Raw genomic sequence first — 27158 nt, 5'->3', positions numbered from 1 at the left:
GTTTGTTATTGACTTAAAATCAATCTCTCCATTTTATCATCATTTACTTTTTAGGTCCAAAATTCTGTACTGATTCATATCTTAATGTATCTTGATAGGGATCAAAGCTTTGTTTTTCTGATGCAGAGATTTTCTGCGTTTTTTGTTTTTTTTACGTCGTTCACCATGAAGTTAAAATAATGTGTTAACTTTTTTATATAAATCTTTACAATTGCGGTGATGTCATGTATGTGTTTATAAAAAGAAAACAAAAAAAACTTTTGCAAAATAAAAGCATTTTTATGGAACAAAACATTCATTTAATAATTATTTATGCCACTAGGATACTTCACAATGCGATCTACTGATCGCTTATACTTATGTAGCCGTCTTTACCTTGACTTTTAACGCATTAAATACACAGTGACAAGAAACTTTAACTTGACTTTTTAAATGACTTTTCAATGGCTTTTGTTGTGTGATATCCTGCTGCAACAAGTTATCAGTCAAGATAAAGATGGCTATACCCAGTATACCAAACATTATTGCCTGTCAGTAATAAACGATAGTGCCTGTCAGTAATAAACATCTGTAATAAAGCAATCATGTTGCGGGGGGCTGATGGAGTGTGTTACCACCTAGATGCCGCAGTCGCTATTGACTGCAGCATCTAAGGGGTTAGACAGCTGTGATCAGAGTTATTTCCAAACCTGGACATTGCAGTGGGATGTGACTGTATATTACAACCAGCACTGTTGCTAATGTGCTTGTGCAATCCGCTGGTGCACTAGGTTCTGCACTATGGGAAGTCTCCAATGGCACCCTCAACTTATCTTAATGAGTTGAGAAAACTATGACCTCTTCGGCAAGAATTGTATGATGGCTAAAACTGTGACCTGGCCCTGGCTGATTTTTATCGATATCCTCGGTATCGAGGAAATTGGAGGGATGAAGTAGGCCAGCCTGAACCTCCAAGGAATGGACTGCCAAGGGATTGTCCTCCTGTGTGAGTGTCTGAAGACAGGGTGCACTTCTTGTTCAACCCATTAGAATTTATGATAAACCCTAGAATTTTTTTTGTAGTTGCCAGATAAATGTCAGATTCTTTGCAGTTTATAATCCAGCCCAGTTGTAAGAGAAAGCAGAGTGTGAAGTGGGGATGGTCTAAAAGCAGCTATTCTGTTGAAGCCTTTATGAACAATTCATCCAGATAAGGGATATGTTCTGTGATGATAAAACACTAGAATATAAAAGATAGGCACCCTTCAGGTCCAAGGTGGCCATAAAATATTCTGATTTTAGGATAGAAATCACTAACCTGATTGTCTCCATGTGCAATTTCTTCTTTTAAGGCCGGATTCACACGAGCGTTGCGCATCTCGGACGTGAAAAACTACAGTTTTTCACGTCCGAGGTGCATCCGTGCTCTGCACTGCGGGACGCGATGTCTCGCATCTTCCATAGATTAGAGTCTATGGAGGGAAGCGTGAAGCGTGAAAAAATAGGACATGTCCTTTTTTCTCACGGACCCTTCAAACAGTCCATTGAAACAACGGCCGTGTGAACAGCCACATTGAATTACAAAGGTCCATGGGACGGCCGTTGATTCAACGGCTGTCACACGGACGTTTAACACGCTCATGTAAATAAGGCCTAAATGTGATGATTGAAATATCCCAAATTAATGATCATTCTCCGCTCTTCTGAAGGTTCTCAAACTAAAAAAATACTAGGGAGTAGATGCCTGATACTCTTTCAGACACCGGGAGTTTGATGAAACTCTAAAATGGAGTTCTCTAGAGCTACCTGCTTTCTGGAAGGCAGAGGACTGGATTGAACAACCCTGTCTGGAAGGAGTATAACAAAATCTATGGAATACCCAAAGAGGATGATATTCAAGACCCAAGGGTCTGAGATGGAAGACACCAAGGCGCCGGGGGGAAAAGAAAAAACGACCTCCCACTGGAAGGTCTACTGTCCCTGATGGATTGGCTGGAAGTATCTGGCATCAAAACTCAGGTTTTCTGTTTTTATTTTCTCCTCTGGGACGCCTAGCATCCCTTCTTTGGAATTCAGATATTTTCCGAGATTGGGGCCTGGAAGGCTAAGATTTCTGAGGAGGCCTGCTGTCAAGGTCTGGCACAAATTCAAAGTCCAGTCGTTGAAGCGATCTGGCAGGAGGGTGAAAACAAGAATGGGTCATCTTTGTAAAACTGCCTGCAACAACTAGGATGGTATTTATACCTTTGGAAGGAGATACAAAATCCATATAAACTGAGATGGAATAAGGAGAAGAGCATGGTGTTTTATTTTAAGCACAAATTACGCATGAAGAAACATATTTTTGGGTATCCTTCTTAAAGTCTGCCCATCAAAAGGAACTGGAAAGACGTTTTTGAGTCTTTTTAATGCCTAAATGTCCAGCCGGCTTAGAATCATCGACTCATTTTAGAACATCAAGTCCTGCTGCTTCTGCCATAATCCACCTTTGAAGAAGATATCTAAATTCCTTGGAAGATAACTGATCAATGACTTTATTTTCTTTTTTGTAAATTCTTTAAGTTTTTTTTTACAAATAACAAAAAGGAAAAAGGGGAATGAGTTATTTTCATATCCATCATTTGGTAGGGTGAGGAACTCTTTGGAATAAGTAGCTCCTACAAAATTATTTTCAGAAAAAAATGTGCTGATCCTGAATAAGCATAAGGGTGCAACAACATCTTGTCTCCTGACTGCTGAGACATGTCTACACCTATTGCAGTATTAGATGCATCAACTTCGACAGTGATAGGAATAAGTCTCTGAAAACATCATTGATGAAGTGTTGGAAAGTGGCTTGGGCATTATAAAGTCCAAAAGACATTACAAGGTACCCAAGGTGTCCATACCCTGTCATGAAGGCAGTCTTTCATTCATCCCCAGGTCGGATTTTAACTGTGAGGTTATTAAGCTCTCTATAGTCAATGTAGGGAAGTAATCTGTAAACTATCTTCTCAACAAAGAAAAAAGGTGCTTCAGTAGGAGATGGCCAGATTAAGATTTTTTTTTTTATTTGTATCCAAATATTCCCATAAAGTTTTAAGTTTTGGTTGAGAAAGAGAGTAGACACAACCAATGGATATTTTATCTCCGGGTAACAGTTCTATTGATCAATCATATGAACGCTGAGGAGGTAGCTTATCTGCATTTTTTTAATCACAGATATCCTGAAAATCTTTGTATTGTGATGGTAATGATTCTTTAACAGAAAATACAGAAATGTGTCTGCTATCAGGTAGGGGAGAAGTAGGTCTGGGCACACAATTTAGCTGACAATATTGAGGGGAACAAATGTATACAACATCTTTCCTAATTGATGGATGGATTGTGGGTAGAAAGCCATGGAATTTCTAAAATTACTGGAAACTTTAGAGAAGCAATCAGTTGGAAATGAAGAACTTCTTGATGATCAGGCTTGATGAGGAAATCAAGCAGCATACTCTCATGAGTAAAAGGCCCGGATGATAGTGGTGACCCTTCAACTGTTTGCATGTCTACTGGTGCTGACTTTGTTAAAAATGCAATATTATTATCATGAGCAAAGGTTATGTCCATGGTCTTTCCACCAGTCAAGCAAAGCACAACAAGAAATCTTACTTGTTTTAGTACAGGCACTATAAAATAAGACTCTTGTACCAACAACTTATCTTGATCCTGAGCCAGATGAGAAATTGAATGTATTATTGAGTCTAACAGATCAGATGTCTCCAGTTTTATCTGTTCTTTTACATTGGTGACAGTGAGTGTCCTACAAATCTTATTTGGTCAATAAACAGCACAGAGCTCTAAACCCCTGCAATAAAGGCAAATGTTTTCTGTACGTCATCTCCCTTTTTCTATTAAAGTAAGGAGTTTTCGAATAACATCAATATGTATAGGTTCAGACATAGATTTAGTATTTTGCCAGGTCTTCAGAGTTGACTGACTCAACTCTGGCAGGATTATTTTCAATTGCCTGCAGTCTTCCGCTTCTTCGTTCAGAAATTATCTGATCAATTCATTTGTATTAGGTCTTCCAACTCATCTGGAGTTTAAACTCTGAAAAGTTCATCCTTCACTTGCTCTGAAAGCTCTCACCAAAATCGTCTCTTCTGGGCCGCTAGATTTCATGTGGTTTCATCCTACAGCAACCAAATTCTGCTGTGTATTCATCAACAGAGCATCTTCCTCGCCACAGATTATGCAGTTTAGCTTCAGCTTTGGTATAACAATTAGAATCATCCAAAATTTGATCCATAGCAGTGATAAAGTCACCCAAATCATTGGTAGGAAACCTCGGAAATTGCGACGATCACCATTGAACTATTATGGTAGTGTCATGCATGTATTTGATTGCACATTCAGAAGTTGTTTTTTTGCATTTCAATAAATTGTCTTTGTTGAACTTGCATTAGATCTTGCAGCTGAGAAAACGAATCTTGATAAGTGACGCCAAATTCTTGTAGTTTGGCAATGTTTTCCCTTAGGGTATGTGCACACGATAACTGCAATTACGTCTGAAATTACAGAGCTGTTTTCAGGAGAAAACAGCTCCTGAATTTCAGACGTAATTGCATGTACTCGCGTTTTGCGGGGCGTCTTTTACGGACGTAATTTGGAGCTGTTATTCATTGGAGTCAATGAAAAATGGCTTCAATTACGTCCCAAGAAGTGTCCTGCACTTCTTTTGACAAGGCTGTCATTTTACACGTCGTCTTTTGACAGCGAAGCGTAAAATGACAGGTCGTCGGCACAGTAATGGGCAGATGTTTGCCGACGTATTGGAGCGTTTTCATATGTAATTCGAGGCGTAAAATGCCTCCATTACGTCTGAAAATAGGTCGTGTGAACCCAGCCTTATAGTTGTCAAAGAACTTGTTTTAGCGGACTCCATACATGAGCCAACCTATCCTATCACGGTCTCTGTTGCAGATTCAGAGTTCAGTGGCTAAAACTATCTGATAGGAGGATGATTATAACAAAAGTGTTCAAGTGACAGTCAAGTTTTAGTACACAGATAAGCGACAAAGGGTTGTAGCATGAGGTAGAGACGTGGCCAGGAAACAATTCAAGTATGGTACACAGATAAGCCACAACAGGTTGTAGCGTGAGGCAGAGATGTGGTCAGAAAACAGTCCAAGTTCGGTACACCGATAAGCGGCAACAGTTGTGGCATGAGATAGAGACGTGGTCAGGAAACAGTTTATTTTCGGTACACAAATTAGCAGCAACAGTTTGCAGAGTAAAGCAGAAAGGAACTAGACTACATGTAAGAGGCTCATTAATCAGGCAATAGGGAAGTGAAACGGCCAACCTTTTATAGTAAGCTGAAAGGGTGAAACCAATCAAGGCAAGGAATCCAGAGAGCCAGGAATCAAGCAAACCTGGTCAATAAATTCAGCAGTGTAGTAGTCAAACGTTTCAGTCAGCTCAATGAATAAAGCTACTGCCTTGGATACAGGCATCAAATCCTGCCACCTGCATTTCCCCGATCCTAAAGGACCGGGGCAAGGACTTTACTTTTTTGCCAGAGCAATTCAACATGAGTTTATCCAGCTTAGATCTAGATAACCTACCTGGTTCATATTCAAGACTGCATAAATTATATTTAGAGGCATGTTCATCAACCCGTGGCTTAAGTCATAAGGACCATCTGCTGCTGTCGAGAGTAGACAATTTAACCTGCTGTGTGGCTGCGTCACACAGGAAATTAGAGGCTAAATGAATATATTTAAAGGCAGCCAGGATATAATCCATCTATTTGAATCTAGAGAATCCTATTTTGAAGTGTTGAAAATTTCACATGAGGCGGTAGTTATATAGGGAACATAGTTTCAAATTGTTTGGAAAGGACTGGTCCTTTTTCCAGATGTCTCCACTCTTTAAGGAGTCAGGCACTTTGAAGGCTCTAGGTCCCCTAGAGGTGAATTCTGGAGCTTCTATTCATCAACATCCTCATCCCTCCATGGATTTTAATAATTTCAGTGTTTTGTCCACCGGAAAGAAAATCTTCCCGAAGCCTCCTCTTCCTCCTCAGAAGTGGAATAGGTCTCATCCACTATCTGAAATTCCTCATCTGATAGATTAATGTATCTGGGACGCTGGTGGGAGCGATGTCTAGATCTTCCAGCCAAAAGAGAAATAGATTCTTTCTCTCCTTAAATGAGTCTTGGACATAGACCTTGACTCAAACTACCATGTCCTGTAAGGGCAGTTCCCCCACAGGATTCTCAGGACGACAAACCTGACATATAGCGTATTTATAGTTGCCCAGAAGGGAAATGTCACCATCCCTGTAGTTTAGATGTCTGCATTTGAAGGCGGATTTTCTATCACCTAAACACCTGTCACCGAAACCTGCAGAGGACATCTGGAAAAAAAATTAAGATTTATTTAGAATCCCGATAAGAAGAGGAGGGAGGCAAACACAACATTAAATAAAATACCTTTAGATCAGAAATAAAAGATACAATATACTCTCAGATATGTTCAACAACAACCGTAGAATAACCAGGCTGCGCTCAAAGAGGCAGAGAGGAAGTACATGCCACGGTTAAATAGGGGCAAATTGTGCCAAAGTGAGGCTCCGACCACAGCACGGCTCCTAGAAGCAAAACCAATAAAATAAAAACCCTAAGGAAGAATTAAATCTAAATAGGGAAGTGTAACTTATACAGATATATATAAACCCGAAATACTGGAGAAAGAAGTTTTTTTGTCAGAGTTACGAGCGGACCCAGTTACTAATAACAGTGAGCGGCTGAAGGAGAGAGGCAAAAGAGTGGATGCAAGGTGCCACCCTGTTGCTAGAGTGGTAAACCTGTGCAATAGAAACTAGCAATAAAGGATTAGCCTCTCCTACTTACTCCCCCTGCCGATTGATGGGATAAAATGCCACCAAAGAAGATTAACTGCCCGATGCAGCAGCAAAATAGAAAAATAAAGAAATAATGTCGAGAAATGGACATTATAGAGGTTGGGCCTATAGAATACTTAACCTCTTAACACTGGATTAGGGCCTGTTCACTTCAGGGTTCATGTTATGTTTGGGGTTTCCGTTCATCTATTCGATCAGAGGAACAGAAAACAATGGTAATGCAGACGGAATCTATAGTTACCGTTTGGCTTTCTATTCATCTGTTCCTCTGACGGAATAGATGAACGGAAACCCCAAACGGAACCCAAACACTGATGTGAACTGGCCCTTACTCACAAACACATTTTATTTGCAGTTCCATACTACAGCTTGCTCTTTGTGTGACTTGAGATAAAGATATAATGCTCTAGTTATAGATAGTCACAGTGCTTCTCATGTGTTTCCAGTACTTTACAAACAAATGAAAAACATTACAATATAAATATTTAATATGTTAAGGTATCAAAGAAATTTGATTTTTTTTAATTTAAGAGAGATTACAGTTTCTTAAGGAATCCGCTTACACTGGTGATAGAAAGGACTTTGTCAGAGGAAAATATGTAATTTAAAGGACAAAATAAAATTTATAGAGTTTAACGCTGTCCGATCCTCAAAAGTTAGGAGTCCTTTTAACCCCTTAAAGACCAGGCCAATTTGAGTCTTTTCATTTTCATTTTTTCCTCCCTGCCTTCCAAAAGCTATAACTTTTAAATTTTTTCGTCTACATAGCCGTATTAGGTCCCTTGTACATGGCCTGAGGAAGACGACTGTCCGTCGTTGAAACGCGTAGCCACTCATTCAATTAAATTGAACTTATCAATATCTCTGGATTTCGCTCCCATTATTCCCACCACACAGCAGCGCCCCTGGAATGATCCACATTTTTCTCCTGCAATTGTCTGTATTAGGTCCCTTGTACACGACCGTATTTTCATCTATCCCGAAATACTGTCCGTAAATACGGATCCGTAGTCATTTGTATTTCATCCATATATATGTAATACTGTCCATAAATACGGTCCATATTGCATCCGTATTCCATTCATATACGGATCCGTAAAAAAAGAGGGAGGATGCAAATGATGTCATCAGCATGTTGCATAGCAACGCTTCTATAAATACAGACGGTATACGGATGCACATCTGTAGCCGTCCGTATTTACGTAAGCTCCCATAAATTTCTATGAGAAAGTCCTTGCCGTAATTACAGACAAGAATAGGACAGGTTCTATCATTTTTTTAAAGCTACTGAAAGGTGTTCGTGGCCAGTATAAATGAATGGGTCTGTAATTACTGATGAAAAATATGGTCGTGTGCATGGAGCTTAAGGTCTTGTTTTTTTTAGGACAAGTTGTCGTTTTTCATGGCACCATTTATTGTACTGTATAATTTACTGGTAAGCTGGGGGGGGGGGTTGTTTTTATGGCGTCCCTCAGGTGGTAAAAACGACACATTCACTTTATACTTCAGGTTGATACGATTACGGCGATACTAATTTTTTTACCACTTTTAGGCCTTATTCACACGAACGTGTTAAACGTCCATGTGACGGTCGTTGAAACAATAGCCGTCACACGGACCTATATAATTCAATGTGGCCGGTCACACGGCCGTTGTTTCAACGGACCGTGTGAAGGATCCGTGAGAAAATAGGACATGTCCTATTTTTTCACGCTTCACGCATCCTTCCATAGCCTCTAGTCTATGGGGGATGTGTGATATCGCATTCCGCAGCGCAGAACACGGATGCACGAGATGCGCAAAGCCGGTGTGAATCCATCCTTAGAAAAATTAAACTATTTGTTAAAAAAAAAAAAAGAGCCATAACTTTTTTATATTTCCATTAATTTAGCGGTGTGAGGGCTTAACTTTTGCGGGGCGAATTGTAGTTTTCACCAATACCATTTTGGCGACTTTTTGATCACTTTTTATTGCATTTTATTTTTAGCTAAGGTGACCAAAAAACAGCAATTTGCGTGTTTTATACATTTATTTATTTTTACGGCGTTCACCGAACGGGTTAAAATCTATCCAATCTATTAGGTCCATAGATGACCAGAAGCTTTAACTCTAAGCCCTAACCTAAGGTTCCCTTGGCAATTCCATTACAATGAAACATGTAGGGGAGCTTAGTCAGGAAAAATCTTATTGTCTTTTTGAGGATGATTATTCTGCTTTTGGCCACTTTTACACACCAGTATTTTGGTCAGTATTTAGCATCAGTATTTGTAAGCCAAAAGGAGGAGGGTATCAAAAACATGGAAGGGATGTAAATCTTGTCATTATATTTTTTCTGTGAAGGTTCCACTTCTAGTTTTGGCTCCCAAATGAAGATCCAAAATACCGACCAAAATACTGCCGTGTAAAAGTAGCCTTTCTTTAGGGCCTGAGGGCAATAGGAAAAAAAAAGAAAAAGAAAAGAAAAAGGCCCCTGTTCTGACAATGCAGGATATATTTATCCTAGCTTGCAGCAATCTCTGCAAATTTCATTGAGCTGTTGAAAATCCTGTTCATGTAATGAAACCTTATAAAAGTTATATTTAAATGCCATTTTTTGCTCAGGAAAAGATATTGATTATACTGGTGTAGCTTAAGGCCCTTTTACACAGGCCAATTATCGGGCAAAAGGAGTGATCATGTGTATGCTTGATCACGATAATTGCCGATGAACGTGCAAACGCTAATTGTATTGTTTATGCTGCAAGAAATATTATCCTTATCAGGAGCACAGCTCCCTGTGTAAACGCTCTTCTTGATCAGCATTCGTTTACACGGCCCATGTCGGGCTTTGTAATTGGACCCTTAGGCCCCATGCACATAAACGTATTTTTTTCCTCCCGTAAATACTGGAGTAAATACGGGTCGTTTGTCACACGTATTCGACCCATATTCCACCAGTATTTACAGACCCGTTTTCTCTGCACTAATCGGCAGCCCCTTCTCTCTATCAGTGCTGGATAGAGAGAAGGGGCAGCCCTTTCGGGCATAGTTTCCGCAGAGATTGAAAGTAAAAGAAGCTCATTCGTACCCCGGCCGTTGTCTTGGTGACGCGTCCCTCTTTTGACATTCAGTCCGACCTCCCTGGATGATGCTGCAGTCCATGTGACCGCTGCAGCCTGTGATTGGCTGCAGCGGTCACATGGGATGAAACGTCATCCCGGGAGGCCGGACTGGAGGAAGAAGCAGGAAGTTCTGGGTAAGTTAACTTTTAATACTATTAACTCCAGCGGTATTTACTGTCCCGGGTGCTGAAAGAGTTACTGCCGATCAGTTAACTCTTTCAGCACCTTGGACAGTGACTATCCCCTGACGTCGCCTAGCAACGCTCGCGTAATTACGGGTGCACACACGTAGCCACCCGTAATTACGGGAGCCCCATAGACTTCTATGGGCCTGCCCGTGCCGTTATTATGGCCTGAAATAGGACATGTTCTATATTTTTCAATGGCCCGGGCACCTTCCCGTAAGCAAACGGGAAGGTACCCGTGGCCAATAGAACTCTATGGGCCAGTAATTATGGGCGTTTTTACGTTCGTTTGCATGGGGCCTTAGCCTGTGAGGTTTGGTGCACGTGCTATTGTCATCCTCGTTATCAGGGTTTTTGTTATATTTTTTTTAATCTTTTTTTTCAAACCTTTTTCATGGCCAAGAGTCAACACAGACTGTTTTTATATGACATAATGTTCTATTATTCACTCACGGTCATAGAGCTGAGTCATGTGTCTCTCCACTGCCTGGGAAGGAAGCTACCATGTTTAACTCCCTCTGATTAAATTACCTCCTGGAAAACAGAAGTTACATTCCCCTTGTTTATGTAATAGATTTATTTAAAATTTGCTAAGTTTATTATTCAGAAGTATTATCACTTGCTCTGTATAAATCATATGTAACATAAAAGTAGAACTTCCTTAATAGAATGAAATGTTGCTTATCTGTGATTTGTATTGAATTGATTGATATGCTCAGAATTAAAAAAATAGGGGACTTTTTTTTTACCCTTGCATCGAATAAGTAACTTAAAGGTGTTTTCCAGCCACTAAAAATTGATGGCCTATCCTCAGCAAAGGCCAGCAACAGCTGATGGGTCAGGGTCCCACTTTTGGGACTCCCGCCGATCAGCTGTTTTGAAGGGGCCGCAGCGCTGCTTCCCCTTAATTTCTTCTTGCTCATTTCTACTTGCTCACTGTGAGTCGTCGACACGCATTTAGCGACGATTCACGGGTATTGCCGTCTTTCCTCCCATTGAAGTGAATGAGAGAAAAGGCTGCAATACCTGTGGATTGCAGCTAAACCCTTGTCGACAATTCACAGTGAGCAAGAACAAATGAAGGGGAAGCAGCGATCGGCAGAGGTCCTGAATGTCGGACCCCGACCCATCAGCTATTGATGGCCTATCCTCGGTATAGGCCATCAATTTGTAGTGGCTGGAAAACCTCTTTAAGCATTCCAACATGACATTTAAATAAATAGTTATACTATATGTGTACCTATTATTACACATCATTGTACATATTTATTTTGTTGGATTTTTTTTTTTAGCAAGAAATTAGTAAAAGGTTTAGAAAAGATAAATATGTAAAAATTATGTCAGATGGAAGTTTATCTCAATAACCCACTCCCCCTGTTATACCAAGGCCTTATTATGGTTCGATACAACCTCCTAGTATATGGCACCTTACTGTATGAAGTCTATACATTTATGGAAAAAAAAAACATGGCATGCTCCATTGTATGGTTGTATGGCGTACATATGAAGGTATTCCCTCCTAAAACCATTGCTACTAGGGGGGGGGGAATAGTTTCATACATATGGCACCCAACAGATTATAATATATCAGCAAATGGTGGCCATATGGCTCTGTACTAATGAGCCATATGGTCTCTACGTGTTGCCGTACAGGTGTCGTGCATATACAGTAGCTCTTTCTCCAGTTCTCCTTTTTTCCAGCCACTGACAAATGAAAGGTCTAAGCATCTAGTCCATTTTTTTTCTACCCATAGCTTCATGTGCATTCATTTCAATGGGAAAATACCACACATGTACCAACAGCTCTGCCACAGCAAATAGAAATAGAATAGAAATAAATTCATCCCATTCTCTGCATCGTTGAAATCCCAGTAGTTGGACTTCCACCCATCAATCTTATTGAAGGGTCTTGAGACATTGTGGTGTTAGAACTTTTAAGTCTTGTTATAACAATAATAATTGTGTGCAAATAACCGTCAACTTCATTGATCACATAACTGGATGGGGTAGTCTGCAGTATGGAGGGGGGTGAATAACACAGGCTATCAGTGTAGAGAGAAAGGAGAGAACCCACGGACACTGCAGGCAAAGGGAGAAATTACGGACTTCTCAGGATCAGTGCCTGTCAGCATGATGAGAAGAGATCCCTTATGGGCTGTAGAAGGAGAAAGCAGCACAGGAATGAGGCTTTGCTAATGCATGAGAGTTAATAAAGACAGCAGTATTCTAAATTCACAGAACTTGCATCCAGCATGTATTATACTGGAAGGGACATGTCACATGAGAATAGACTGAAACTTGGAGCAGGCAGCAAACTGCATATCAGGGGGAGTGAACATGAATGACGTTTGCAGAATGAAACTTAGTGCAACTTTTTTAACTGAAAGTAACCACTAACACATGTCCAAGGCAGTTTTTTTCATAGTGTCCATAGCCTTCCATGGCCTTTAATTTTTATCCCGGTGCTTATTAATACAAGTTTTGGCCAGTAAATAGAAGGGGATATATCCTTTTACAAGAAGTATTTAATTTTTTCTGGGTAAGGAATTTGACATTTAGAAATTGTAATTTAAAGAAATAGGATCAAAGCAAGTGTAACAGTGACTGGAGCTTAGAAGGAAACACAATTTTACAGAGTTCCTGCAAAAATTAATTTACAGGAACAAAGTACCCTTAAGGATAGATTATAATTCTGTAAAAGAATGTACTGTCTAATTCGCAGAAGATTTTCTCACTGAATAATAAAATGTAGTGAGAAGTCATTGATGACTTCTTTATTAATGATCACTTGTTAAACATATATCTTATCTGTTTAGGACCATATTATTTTTTTCCAATTTAAAAGGAGTTGTGATATCAGGATAACCCCTGCCCATATGACTGTTAGGGCACATGGACATTATAGAGCCCCTACTTGGGACCTTCATTTATAAACCATACTAGAGAGCTACTTGCAAACAGCGCCTCTCGCTCCAACGGACTCGAGCCATTCAATACATAACTGGCTGAAACTTTCCCGGCAAGGGTCTTAGGAGCTGGGCCAGCTGATCGCAGTGGTGGCTCTCATACTAGAGGGGCTGTCTGTGATGAGAAAAACCCTGTAAAGCTCTTTCTCATACTAAAATGAGGGATTCTACCCCTGTGGTGTCAAGAGCATCCAAGGGTCAGAGGAACGGAAGGCGTTCCATGAATTTAGTTTATCAGACCAATAGTTTAATAGATTAGAAAGCACATCTCGTTTTAAAATAAAGAAATATGTTAATAATTAAAAAAACATTGTCAACATTTACCTGGGACAATTTTATTGGACATGGACCGTGGATTTTATTACCAAATTGGCAGTAGCTGCTCTTTAAAGTCATATTTAATTATAGCATAATGGCCTTTGGGTCAAATTATGATAACTTGTAGCTATAACTTTGCTTATGGATTTAAAGAAGTCTGCTACATTTTTACATAAATAACAACAAAATTGAGGTTCTATTTCTAGAAATGTTATGACTATATGCTGTATGTTTATGGGACTAATTATATTAATATTATATCTGCAGATGTTCTGGAAGTGATGATTTGTGGTTAGTTCCTGGATTCTATATGCTAGATATTTAGGTCTAATAATATACATCTGTGCACAGTTTTAGTAAGCAATTGTTCTGTAAAGGTTTAAAATAAAGTATTGATGTGCAGTGCTGGGAAATAGTATTTGCCCCTTCTCGATATATTGTAAAATTATTATTGGTTACACTAAAAACTGGTTTGAACAAAATGTAATACTATTTTAGACAAAGGTATTCTAAAGGACTCTGTGACTACTAGGGAAAGGGTAGGGGAGCCCTGCCATTTTTAGAGGACTCTTGATTGTGACTTCTTATAAGGCAGGTCCAACACTTTCCAAAGCAGTTTTTCTGCTTGTCCAAAAAGCCTTTACTTATGCTGTGTAATTATGCTTTTACATGTCCTCTGCTAAGTATTGACCTAGAATTATATGGTTATATAAACTAGTGTAAACAAGCAAAACTCCACCCATCAGCTGATGAAATGGATTTAAAACAGTACAATAAACAAGAGTTTAAAAAACAAAATACAAAATATAAATGATGATATTAACATATAACTCCAAACAAGACTGGTAGTCTCTTTTACTTGCTCTTACAGGGGTTTTCCGGGAGAAATTAACTATTTTTAAGCTAAATTAACATGTAAATTCAATGGACTTTGAAATATACTTGCATTTGCATAGTTGTTCCGAATACCGTATCACCCAGCCGGTCACATGATGCATCGTACATAGAAAATCCATACTTCCGCCGCTGTCCCGTACATCAGCTATCATTTTCCTCTTCTGGCGATCTCAATGTACGGGCACGTCATTCTTGAAAACACTATACACTGAAGGAGGGGGCGGACCGGATACTCTTCCTCCAGAGTGCTCGATCCTTAGCTCTTACAGCGCTTGCGTGACTGGTCCTCCACCTGAGCCTCCATAGGAATTGTAGGATTTGAGGAGCACAGGAAACAGCTGGGGACAGGAAGTGGCTGATGTACACAAAAAGGGGAGCAACCACAGCACCCGGACAGTGAGTAAATTGAATGAAAAAAATAGCTGGGCATCATTGGACAACAAATATAACAGGAATATAGAAAATGTAGATATAAAAAATGATAGCGGAAAACGCCTTTAAGAATGAATACCAGTTTGATTAGTTAAAATACTTCATTTGAGATAATAAATATGTAACATTTATTATATACTTTATTAAAACATGGGATATGCATAGATGTAGGCATATATTTGCACGATTAACTGTGGCTCCAGAATGCTGTGAAGTGCCCCTGTTGTGACGGAAATGCTGATTTGCTGAGAGAAGCCGAGAAACATACATACATACATACATACATACATTCCCCATTCTACAATACAGATATCAACAGTCTTGCCAGCTCTGGTCTGAGGGTACAGTAAGTGCTCTCAGTGCCCTCTAGGTTAACACATTTATTGGCATTTTGCACATGCCCTCTACAAAGTGCATCTGTCTCATGACAGGTGAACTTTAAAGAGGGTTTATAGCTATATGTTGATATGGCTGGATTAAGACCAGCCAATTACCTATGACTCTCATCCTCCCTTATTACATCCTCTCATTCCTGTCTGCAGGAATTCTCTCATGCTGTATTAATGACCTGACAGTGCTGCTCCTAAGTGAAGCTGAGCAAAGTCATCAGAAGTTGAAGAGGGGCACGGCACTCGGAAAATAATCACAACCCCTTTGGGGTAGACTTATGGCACCAAGACTCTCAATCACAACTTCTGACATGTCTTTATAACATAGCAAAAAATAATGAAACATTACGTCGTTCAATAAGCAGCTGATGGTTGCGGAGCCTCAAGAAGACATACTAGAGAAGGGCAGCATTCCAATCAATAAAACATGATAAACTGATTGATAAACTAATTAATCTCTATGACATGTCAGAAAATAGGAGTTCATACACAAAGGTTCATATTGCCGGTCACTACATCACAATATTGATTTAAACATACAGGTTTTCATGACAATTTTACTAAAAATTTCTGATCGTTACAATAATCATAATATATACATGGGAAAATGGGAATCTGAAATTAATACGATCTGCAAAAACTAAAAAATGTGGTCACTGTCATTAGAGTGAATGTCCACTTAAGATATAATGTAAAAACAATAACTAAAAACAGCCCCAGCAGTTCATCCTTTAATATTCTACTTTCCTTTGATCCTATTTTGTTTCAAATTGCAATTCATACAGAAATATATAAAGAATTTTTCTCTATGCCATTTCCCCCCTCCTCCTCACAAACCGATGTATGGCTGTAAGGCAACTGGCTACAGCAGGAGCCTTTACCCACTAATCTATCTGCAATAGAAGACAAAAAATGTTAAATCCTGATCCTTGGTTAAGCTCCACCCAAAATAGAAGGGATCAAAAAGAATGTAACCCCTGTGTTCTCTGCAATATTTCTACTAGTGTTTGCTTCAGAATGATGCAGACAGCCCGCAGACTGACAAACACTTGTGGACTAGTTTATCCTCCTGTTTACTTTTATCATTAATTTCTGGATTTAGTGTTTCTTTAACCTCACTAATAATTAATATTCTCTATAAGAGGCCTAGAATGACTGTCCATTCTGGGGACTGAACTGTGCATTTAGGCTGAATACACACATGCATCTTTTAATACCGGTTTTGGTGTAGTTTTCTTTTTAGCCAAAGCAGTGTTAATAGAAAAAAAGTAGAGACAAGCAGCCTTTTCTATACTTTTCCTCTTTTTAATATCTCCTTCTGGAATAAAAAACATTATACCATACACTGAAACGAAAACTGCCCCATTTTCATTACGTTTTTGACCTACGATTAAAGAGTATTTGCACTTTCAAAAAAACTTTTGATGTCAAAGAGACATATCAGAAGTTTTGATTCCAAGGGGTCTGGTGCTGAGATCCCGACTGTCGTTGAAATGAAGGTGCAGGGAGTTCAGCTGTGCACCCTGCACCTCCATCATGATCAACGCTCCCTGTTAGGCTGGAGACAGGTTCATAGATTTTCTATGTGAGCCCTCTTCAGCCTAACTAGGATCACTGATCACAGACGAAGATGCAGGGTGCTCAGCTGAGCTCTTCTGCACCTTCATTTCAGCGATGGTGGGGGTCTCAGCACCCGTCACTCATAGACTATTATGCAATACTAATTATCCTGTTCATAACATATACGTTTAATGGATACCATTATAGCCTATGGGTTATGGATGCCACTGTCACCCATAGGCTCCCATGTAAAAAAAATATATATATACTTATATACTTTATGCTAATGAGCAGAAAAGTCAAATCTTCGTCTGAAAAGAGTCGTATCTTCATTCCTGAAGTCTTTCCGAGTTTACCCCGCCTCCTTACTTTTGAATGACAGCTCCTCGCCTTCCCCCAGCACACAAAATCCAGCGCTTTTGCATTGATGTCCTCTTCTGGTGTGTGCGCACAAATGGACACCGGATTATTACGATAAAAGACGCAAAATGTTTGCAGACCGTTATTTACAGTCGGAGGAGGAGTTTAGGAGCAAGGATAACGGGAATGAACTTTTGATAGCAGAGGCTAGTGAGGGATAAGTAAAGTTCAATAGGTGAAATGCTGGTGACAGGTTCCCTTTAAGCCTCTATTTTCTAGTGAATCAGCAGACTGCATGTACAGTGAAGGAAATAAGTATTTGATCCTTTGCTGATTTTGTAAGTTTGCCCACTGTCAAAGTCATGAACAGTCTAGAATTTTTAGGATAGGTTAATTTTACCAGTGAGAGATAGATTATATTTTTAAAAAAACTGAAAATCACATTGTCAAAATTATATATATTTATTTGCATTGTGCACAGAGAAATAAGTATTTGATCCCTTTAGCAAACAAGACTTAATACTTAGTGGCAAAACCCTTGTTGGCAAGCACAGCAGTCAGACGTTTTTTGTAGTTGATGATGAGGTTTGCACACATGATAGATTGTATTTGCGTAAATATTATTTGTTTCAGGTTTTTCCTATTGAATTCAATGGGGAGGTAAAACCCCCAACAAATAGCAGTTGTTGTGCAACTCAGAAGAAAAATAATCTTATACTTACCTAGGAGTCTGTGTTCCTCCCTTCAACACGGCCTCATGGGATGACATTTCAGCCCATGTGACCCCTGCAGCCAATCACATTGGATGAAACAGCATGCCTGGATGATGGTCAGAGGGCTGGCCTCCTGGGATGACGTTTCATCCAATGTGACCGCTGCGGAAGCCAATCACAGGCTGCAGCGGTCTCCTAGGAAGAAACGTCATCCCAGGAGGGCGGCCTACTAGCAGGCCGGCTAAATGCTGCAGTTTTCCACAGCGGACATTCTGGGTGAAAAACTGCACCAGTTTGGTGCGGTTTTTCGCCTGGAATTCCCTACGGCCACCGGAGCGGATATGCAGTGTAACTTTACGCAGCGTATCCGCCCCGAATGAACTCAGCCTAAAGGTTTATAGCCTATGGACGTAAACATGACTGTTTACATTCAAGGCCAGCAAACAGAGATCTTGAAAATGGTGAAGAATTCAAACACAATGGGGGAGAATGATCAATAGTGTTGTGGGATGCAGGAATTTATACATAATAGGCCTAGCAGTTTTTTTTTTAGGTATATTGCTTCATAAATCACCCCTATAAAGACGGATTGAGCCTGTCCCCAGATTTATAACACTGACCCTCAATATTATATTTCAGTCTGTAGGTCTGGAGAAAGCTGTAATCTGTAGTTCCTCAGCATCTGACATAGTCCTAGATGTTATTATATTGCCTGACAGATGATGATCTGTATATACGTGTTCTCTGTATATATGTGTTCTTTTACATACGTTATTGAGCGTAAGGGCTCATCCACACTTGCGTATTACTAATCTGTATTAATTCGGATTTTTTTATTGAAAAAACGTTGCTAATACGTGTAAGGCCTCATTCACACAGCAGTATTTTGCTTCAGTAATTGTAATCCAGAGTTGTAGATCTTTCTGTTATACTTTTTGTCTGTGTAGGTTCCACTCCTGGTTTTGGCTTAGAAATACTAATGAAAAATATTTACGCTTCTTTTTAGACATTCGTTTTTTTATGCGCACAACGGTTTTTTAAATACGCAGCATGTTCCAATGGATCCATATGGATAGTCAATGGGTTAAATTTAAAGGGGTTACCCACTACGGATGTGATGGCGTTGTCCAGTGCAGAGTTTTGGAAGGGTAAGCAGTGCTTGCTGGAGCCGCTGCGGACTCGTTAAACAGCTGATCAGCGGGGATGCCGAGAGTCCGGCCCCCACCGATCAGATATTGATGACCTATCCTAAGGATCAGCCATCGATTTTATGTCATTGGACAACTCCTTTAAAAACATGTATTTGCATAGTTCACGTGCGTATTTGTTGTTTTTATATCATTCATATTTCTCCAGCTATACACACGATAAAAGCAGCAAAATAATACTTAGGGTTGTGTTCACATCTGCGTTATGCAAAAAATTGCAGCCACTATATCCGTCTCGTGACGCACACCAACGGCACCCGTAAGAGACCATTGACTTTAATAGGTTCCGCTGGGTTTCCGTTAAGGTGTCCTTTGTTTTTCTAGACAAAATAGCGCAGCATGATGCGCTGCTTGATCTGGTATAAATGACAGACTCTGCAAAAGGCTGCTCTGTTATGAAGATGTGAACAGGCTCTGATTTTTTAACAAAAAACTTAACAGCTACAGATGAAAAACTGACAACTCAGAACACAATACAGGACAAAAACAATTGTAAAAAAAATAAATCTGTATTGTGTACTCATGTTTAATCTGCATTTTGATAGTGTGAATGAGCCTTTACATGACAGACAGGTTATCCAGCTGTTTCCACTGACCCCCTCCCCCTCTGTGTCTCCCTCTGCAGGGGCTACACGTCTGCCAGTCATCCAGCTACAGGAGGTGGGGGCCACGTGACACTTCCTCCGTCCTGCTATAGAAGACAGTGGGTGGAGCTACAAACCGTGTGACTGACAGCAGTGGGCGGAGCCACGAAGTCCGGGCGTTTCGACGTCACCACGCACAGGAGGAGGACGCCCGGAGCATGGGTCGGAAGCGGTGCGTGGGAGACTGTTCCAAGATGGCGGCGGGCTGCTGCGGGGTGAAGAAGCAGAAACTGTCCAGCTCTCCGCCGTCTGGCTCAGGGGGTCTGGGCGGCCCGCATTGCAGCGGGGATAGCCAGTGCCGCGGGGCGGAGCTGGGACTGGGAGGCTCCGGGAGCGGGCCTGGTGGAAGCAGCCGGGTGAACGGCCTGGCTTGTGGTAACAGCCTATCACAGGGCTGCGGGACTCTCTCACCGGGCTGTGGCTCCAGTTTAAGCCCCGGATCCCGGAAGATGGTGGTTTCGGCTGAGATGTGCTGCTTCTGCTTCGATGTTCTGTATTGCCATCTGTACGGGTACCAGCCGCCCCGCACGCCACGCTTCACCAATGACCCATAGTAAGTGCCGGCCGGGCTGTCAGGGGATGATGCTGGGGGAGGTAGAGGCTGAACATAGCCTCCTGTGTCAGGATAGGAGCCGATTCATGAATGACAGGTCTGTGGTGCAGCAGTGCACTGTACAATGTGCCCTGTGCATGTAAACAAATGCCTAGCTGTGCTAGTGTAATGTATGTGTGCCCGGCACTGATACCATCCATCACTATGTAACATAGTCATCAATTGTAACAGATCTGATCACCCATGTGGATTATTAACTATGTAGCTTCAGCATAGTCCACAGTGCAGTACACATGTTCATCAGGGTGATGGGGTCTGATCTTTAGTGCCATAATGGCTGTGTTTTGCCTGAGTAATGGCTGCCAAGTTGGCAACATATCTATAATTGACCAGTTATCCTGATATAAGTGTATAAACTACGCTGTAGTAGTCAAGAGCTAACCAAGACCTGATGATCATATGCGCCCGATTTATTGCATGGCCTGTCCCTTTAACTATGACGCCCTTTATTGTGCCCCTATAGTGGCTGATGAGAAACATGTCAATGGTGATAGACAGAAAACTGTTTTATTAATATGTGGCCATGTTTCTAGAGTTGGCACCGCTGTCTAGGCATCTTCTACTGTGACAGATTTGTTGTAGGTTGGCAAACAAAGAGATGCCAGAATGGTACACATCACCCTGTGGAGAGGAGAGGTTACATGAGGCTGTGCTGATAGATAATCTGGGGTAATGGTTAAATATGGCTGAATATGCTGGGTGATGGTAGACAGGCGATAGCTGACAAGTGTTTTGTCTGGATGAGGCAGCGTGGTGGGGGAGGGGGAGCTGTTTAAGTTCATGTTTGTTGACATTATAGAAAGAGAGGAGGGGGGGGGGGGGAAAGATGAGAAGCAGCCATAGCGCCAACCAGGGAGAGCGGAAAGGGCTGAAATCAGGAATATTACACTGGGATATGCAGACGCTGCATGAGGATGAATGTAGAAGAATGCCGGAACCTCAGGGACATTTAGAGGAATTCTCCATATCTGTGTCCTGTGTTGACCCTCGGTTTATTAGTATTTGCTAGTTGGTAAGTATTGGCTTTAATCGCGTATATGAGTATTAGGAAATCCTATAGAACCCTGTAATCCTCAGTACTTGTTACACAACGGGCCGTGTCACCATGGTCTTCCCTCTTTGTTCTCACTTTGTCCCAAGATAATTCCTGTGTATTGAGTTGCAGGTATTCTTAGGCTTTTGTTTTGTAACTGCGATGTTAAATGGTCGTCAATCTTTTGTATATAATATAAGTCGTGTCTATTTTTACCAGTTTTATTAGGAGGTGGAGATGATAAATGCAGCGTTTAGATGGAGCTTGCCTCATATATTGTGATGGTCGTTGGGAAGTAATGGCCTGATCGCATGAAATGGTTGTGATATTTGACACCATTTTAACACTACATATGATCAAAAAGAAAACCATTTATTCATCAAATCATTGCTCATATAGTGAGACTTTTTCTTGTAGTGCCACTGATAGATTTTAAAAAAGGTTATCCAGTCGCTAAAAGTTCATGGCCTACCCTCCGGATAGGCCATCAATAGCTGATGAGTTGGGTTACGACTGACGTGACCCGCGCCGATCGGCTGTTTTGAAGGGGGTGCAGCTCTCGTACGAGCGTTGCTTCCCCTTTATTTCTTCTTGCTCACTGTATTGCTGACACGGATGTAGCGCCGATTCACAGGCATTACAGCCTTTTCTCCCATTCGCTTCAATGGGAGAAAAGGCTGCAATGCAATTGCAGCTACATGTGTCGATTAATTTACAGTGAGCAAGTAGAAATAAAGGGGAAGCAACGCTCCGTACGAGAGAGCTGCACCCCCTTCAAAACAGCTGATAGGTTGGGGTCTGACTCCCAGGACCCCCGCGGATCAGCTATTAACTTTTAACTGACAGCTGCAGCCCACAAGATTGCATGCAACTCAATGTAGTCATTTGGACTTCAACTGTAGCTCAAGAGTTAAAATCAATCAGTAACGCTACAAAGTCTCGGCGTAGCCCTGGCAATTATTGTAGGATTCCTTTGTAATACTTTGGATCCTAAAGTGGAGCTCCAGACTCCAGGAGAGGAGTTCTGCTTTACATTGTATTTAGAACATAGTGCTGGTGTGATAGACAGGTGTGACCTCTTGTGGTAATGGACAGTAAATATATTTTAGTATAGTAATGCCTGGCCTTTTTAAGCCCATCTGTCATCATACCATGATGCCCTTTTCAAGGGCTGTGTTATATTGGGGACTGACCCGCTCTACTATTCGCTCAAATGGCTTTCAAAATATTGTGCTGTTTGGCAAATTCCCGCTAGCAATAAATCCAGCAAGCTCATAATTATTAGTCCATTGTATACATGAGGGGAGCGCTTCCCTATCACCAGTGACTGACCAGCTGTATACACTCTATCTGTCAATCTCTGGGGAGAGCCCTCGGCTGGTTCCGTCGGTGTTGAATGGAGCAGCAGTTCACACGCTCAACCACTGCTCTAATTAAAGTTCTAGTCGAGGTCTTGCAGCTCGGGAAAACAGGGGTCTCCTGTTCTAGCTATTTGTCTAGCTCCCAGCGAGTGGATCACCAAGGATCTAAAATTTGTCCCGTATCGACCGGATAAATGCTTGTGGCTGCAATACACATAAGATGAGCAGGCTGAACTTGCAGTTTTGGTAGAATTCGGCCCACAATCTCCTGTATGGGGGCCTCCCGACTAAACCCCCCTACACACACACACATACACACCCCGATGGCAGATTTCTGCGGTGGGGAGAAATTGGGCATGTTGGATTTCAACTGCCTGATCCTTTGTTGCCAGTGGTCATTAGCTGCTGCCAGAGGTGGTAGTGCTTTATTCCCCTCTTAATTGAAATAAACATGCATGCTCAGCCCAGCGTGCATGTCTATAGTGGAGTCAGGACAAACGGATGTTTGCCGGCAGCTGTCTCCTGTGAATGGCCAGCTTTAGCCACGCCACTTCTGACCGCACTACATCTATTTTACGTGTACTGCTATCTAATTAGTAATTGTGTTTTTGTTTTTTTGTTTTTTATTTGACAGGTGCGCTTAATAATGAAAGATGTGGCACCTGATAAAATCACTTAGACTCTTATTCTACAGTTGTTTGCAGTCAGAATAAGATTGAAAGTCAGTTCTATGCAAATCCGTGTACAGTACGACTAAGTAAACTGAAGTTGGGGGTTTCCTTTTATTTCCATTTGTTATTGTACATTGATGTTTGTTAGACCATGCTGTTTCATATTTAGCAGATGTTTAGTAGAACTGAACACATGAGAGCACTTCCCACCCCCACATAAAGTGTGTAAATGAGATGTGCCGGCCATTCTCCACTGTGGATTTGTGGTAGCATGCAGCTGTAGGTCTACAATAAGTTGAAACTCGATACTACACCAGCTGCGGTTGCAATTGAATGCAACTTTTCTGCAAAGCATGTTAGATGCGCTCCAATAGAAATCATCAGTAAAAAAAAATAAAAAAATTTAGTCCAAAACGCGTTCACCGTTAGAAGCAGTTTAGGAATCTTTTCCATTCAGCCGCTTTAGTTTGTTGGAAAGGTAACATGTTTTATTAATTTGCCAAGTTATCAAAAAGTTAAAGGGGTGTTCCTAGAATCCTAAATTACCTATCCACATGATAGGTGATAATTTTTTGATTGCTGGGGGCTCCACCTAACAGGAGAGGCGTGGGGTTTGAATCCCCAGGTCCTCTTCACTGCATCTCCTGCAGTTAGGAGGAGATTGAATGGAGCAGCGATTGAGTATGTTCCCGACACTCCATTCAATGTCTTTGAGAATGACGGAAACAGGTGAGCGCTGTACTCTGCTGTTTCCGCCATTCCCTTAGACTTTGAATGGAGCTGCAGCGCGCATGCTCGACCACATGTCCTTCTCGCTGCGGTCGAGTTATCAGAAAATGTATCACCTGTGGAAAGCTAATCACTTATGATTCTGGGAAAACCTGTGAGGTTTCCTACAACGCTTCCTGTCACTGCTCTGGCAGCCCAGGGTTATAATAAATACTGAGCCTTATAGCAACCAATTAGAATTCAACTTATTTTTCTTGTATGGGTAAAAATATTAAATAGGCTAGGCAGCTATGTGGTTTGGCATCCCTATTATAACACTGAACTGGCAGAGCACAAGAGCAAAAATTAGTTCAATCTCTGACAGTTTCGCATCAGAATAAGATGTTTAAAGGGGTTTTCTGATTCTGACATCCCCTTTATATATTTAGTATTGGGGAATATAGATGCGGCCCCTGCAGGGAACGTTTATTGCCGGACGTGTTTTGCCCTGGCAAAATCAGCTCTTTGCCAGGGTTCTCGGGAGCCGTCTCTCCTATTATGGAGACCATGAGAATAGAACTTTTGGTATACCAATGCATTAACCTGTTACATGTAAAGCAATACAATAATACATTACGTGAATGCCAGTAAGTTCATGCAATAAAACCTTTTACTTGAAGCTTTGTCTCCCATTTCCTTTTTCCCATCGGTTTTGCGTTTATTTACTAAAAGTAACACATTGGTTTATTTAAAGGGGTTTGTACATGAACATAATGCTATTTAAGGCCCAATGCACACGACCGTAAAAACGCCCGTAATTACGGGCCCTAATTGCGGGCCCAAAGACTTCTATTGGCTACGGGTACATTCCCGTTTACTTACGGGAAGGTGCCCGGGCCGTTGAAAAATATAGAACATGTCGTATTTCAGGACGTAATTACGGCGCGGGAAGGCCCATAGAAGTCTATCGGGCTCCCGTAATTACGGGTAGCTACGTGTGTGCACTCGTAATTACGGGAGTGTTGCTAGGCGACGTCAGGGGATTCCCCTGTCTGCAGGCTCATGCCTGATTTGAATTTTTGAATAATTAGAAATCTATATTGTGAGCGCCGCGCGTGTGGTACTCACTATCCAGCGGTAGTGACTGTCCAAGGTGCTGAAAGAGTTAAACGATCAGTGCTGTATAGAGAAGGGGCTGCACTGATCGGCAGTAACTTTTTCAGCACCCTGGACAGTGACTACCATGCGCGGCGCTCACAATATAGATTTCTAATGTTTCCTTAAAACCTGCGGCAACATTTTTTTTTATACTTCCAGAACTCCCTGCTTCTTCCTCCAGTCCGGCCTCCTGGGATAACGTTTCATCCCATGTGACCGCTGCAGCCAATCACAGGCTGCAGCGGTCACATGAACTGCCGCGTCATCCAGGGAGGTCGGACTGGATGTCAAAAGAGGGACCCCTCACCAAAACAATGGCCGGGGTACGTTTGAACTTCTTTTTCTTTCTATCGCTGCGTTCCGCTTCGGAAACTCCTTCTCTCTATCCAGCACTGATAGAGAGAAGAGGCTGCCATCAGTGCTGGATAGATAGAAGCGGCTGCTGATTAGTGCAGTGCAATATCTCTCTCTACATGTAAAGAGAAGCAGAGAAAACAGGTCCGTAAATACGGGTGGAATATGGGTGACAAAGGACCCGTATTTACGGGAGGGAAAAAATACTGTTGTCTGCATGGTGCCTAAAAGTGTAACCAATGTAAGGGGTAGTTCACACTTTATTTTGTATGGCAGAAAAATCCTGCCTCAATTTCTTCAGGAATTTTGAAGCAGATTTCGAAATGATAGCAATTTTTAAGCTTTTTTGTTTCCCGAAATGTGCAGGTTTTTTTTATTTATTTTTAAGCCCTATGAATGTAATGCAAAAACCGCTGCAAATAAATGCTCCAAATGAGTGGCACGATTTTTTTTTTCTGCCTTACAATGATATCAATGGGAAGTCAGAGGCGGAAATTTCTCAAAGAAAGAGTATGCCGCTCTTTTTCTTCGCGCGAGCTGCAAATAGCCACCCGGGAAAAACCAACTGTCTCCCATTTCAAAGGGGGGCAATTTGGGCATTTCTTGGCTATGATTCCGACGTGGTTTCCTCATCAAAATCAGCGTGAAAACAATTGTGTGAACTAACCCTTAAAGAGGCTATGTCACCAGTTTATAAGTGCCTTATCTCCTACCTAATCTGACAGGCGCTGTAATGTAGATAACAATGGTTTTTATTTTGAAAAGTGGGTGTTTTTTTTACTTTTTACCAAGTGGGCGTTGTAAAGAGATCTGTATGACGCTGACCAATCAGCGTCATGCACTTCTCTTCATTCGTGCCCAGCTCGTTTCACTGCACTCTCGCGAGATCACGCTGTGACGGGACTTCTTCCCACAGGTTCTTCATCGGAGCCATGGAAGACTGAACAGAAATCGCCTCCAGCGCTGCAGATTCGGATAAACGTCCTGACATGGCTGGATGCGATAACTGTTGACTCTTCCATCGCTCCGGTAAAGGACCTGTGAGAGGAAGTCCCATCACAGTGTGATCTCGCGAGATCACGCTGTGCAGTGAAACGAGCTGGGCATGAATGAAGAGCAGTGTATGATGTTGATTGGTCAGCGTCATAGACTTCTCTCTTTACAACGCCTACTTGGTAAAAAGTTAAAAACGCCCACTTGGTCATTAAGAACTAATTAGCATAAATCAAAAATTGTTCATAACTTGCTCAAAAATTATAGTTTTTCTAAATAAAAAACACTTATCTACATTACAGCGCCGATCAGATTAGGTAGGAGATAGGGCACTTATAATCTGGTGACAGAGCCTCTTTAAGCTACTTATTTAGCCAATAGAAAGAAATTTAAAAAACAAAACAAAAAATAACACTTTTTGAGTAAACCACATACCTTCTTCCTGTCAAGTCCTATTGTCATGGATCTGACTTTGGCGCCTTCTTCATTCTGCAGTCGCCGCGCATGTATAGATGCCGACCATGGATTCTCTCGGCTACCTTCTCCCTCTCGTGAACCCGGTTTTTCTGCCCCGCTGCAGCCCAAAAGATCATGCGCAGAAGAAATCAAAGTTTGGGCAT

General features: G+C 41.3%; 1 protein-coding gene across 2 annotated transcripts in view; it reads left to right on the top strand.

Moving 5' to 3' along the window:
• The window catches only part of AMMECR1 (AMMECR nuclear protein 1), a 145549-nt gene that overhangs the window by 55948 nt on the left and 62443 nt on the right, over positions 1-27158 (top strand). For both annotated transcript variants that reach the window (XM_075835817.1, XM_075835819.1), the window contains exon 2: positions 19629-20200. In XM_075835817.1, coding sequence (XP_075691932.1) covers positions 19806-20200 — 395 coding nt within the window. In that variant the 5' untranslated portion in view covers positions 19629-19805. The remainder of the gene's footprint in view (positions 1-19628; positions 20201-27158) is intronic.

The sequence above is a fragment of the Rhinoderma darwinii genome, chromosome 8, assembly GCF_050947455.1.
Source record: "Rhinoderma darwinii isolate aRhiDar2 chromosome 8, aRhiDar2.hap1, whole genome shotgun sequence".
NCBI classification, from domain to species: Eukaryota; Metazoa; Chordata; class Amphibia; order Anura; family Rhinodermatidae; genus Rhinoderma; species Rhinoderma darwinii.
The sequence above is the reverse complement of the archived record's forward strand: the minus strand, read 5'-3'. Positions and strand labels throughout refer to the sequence as shown.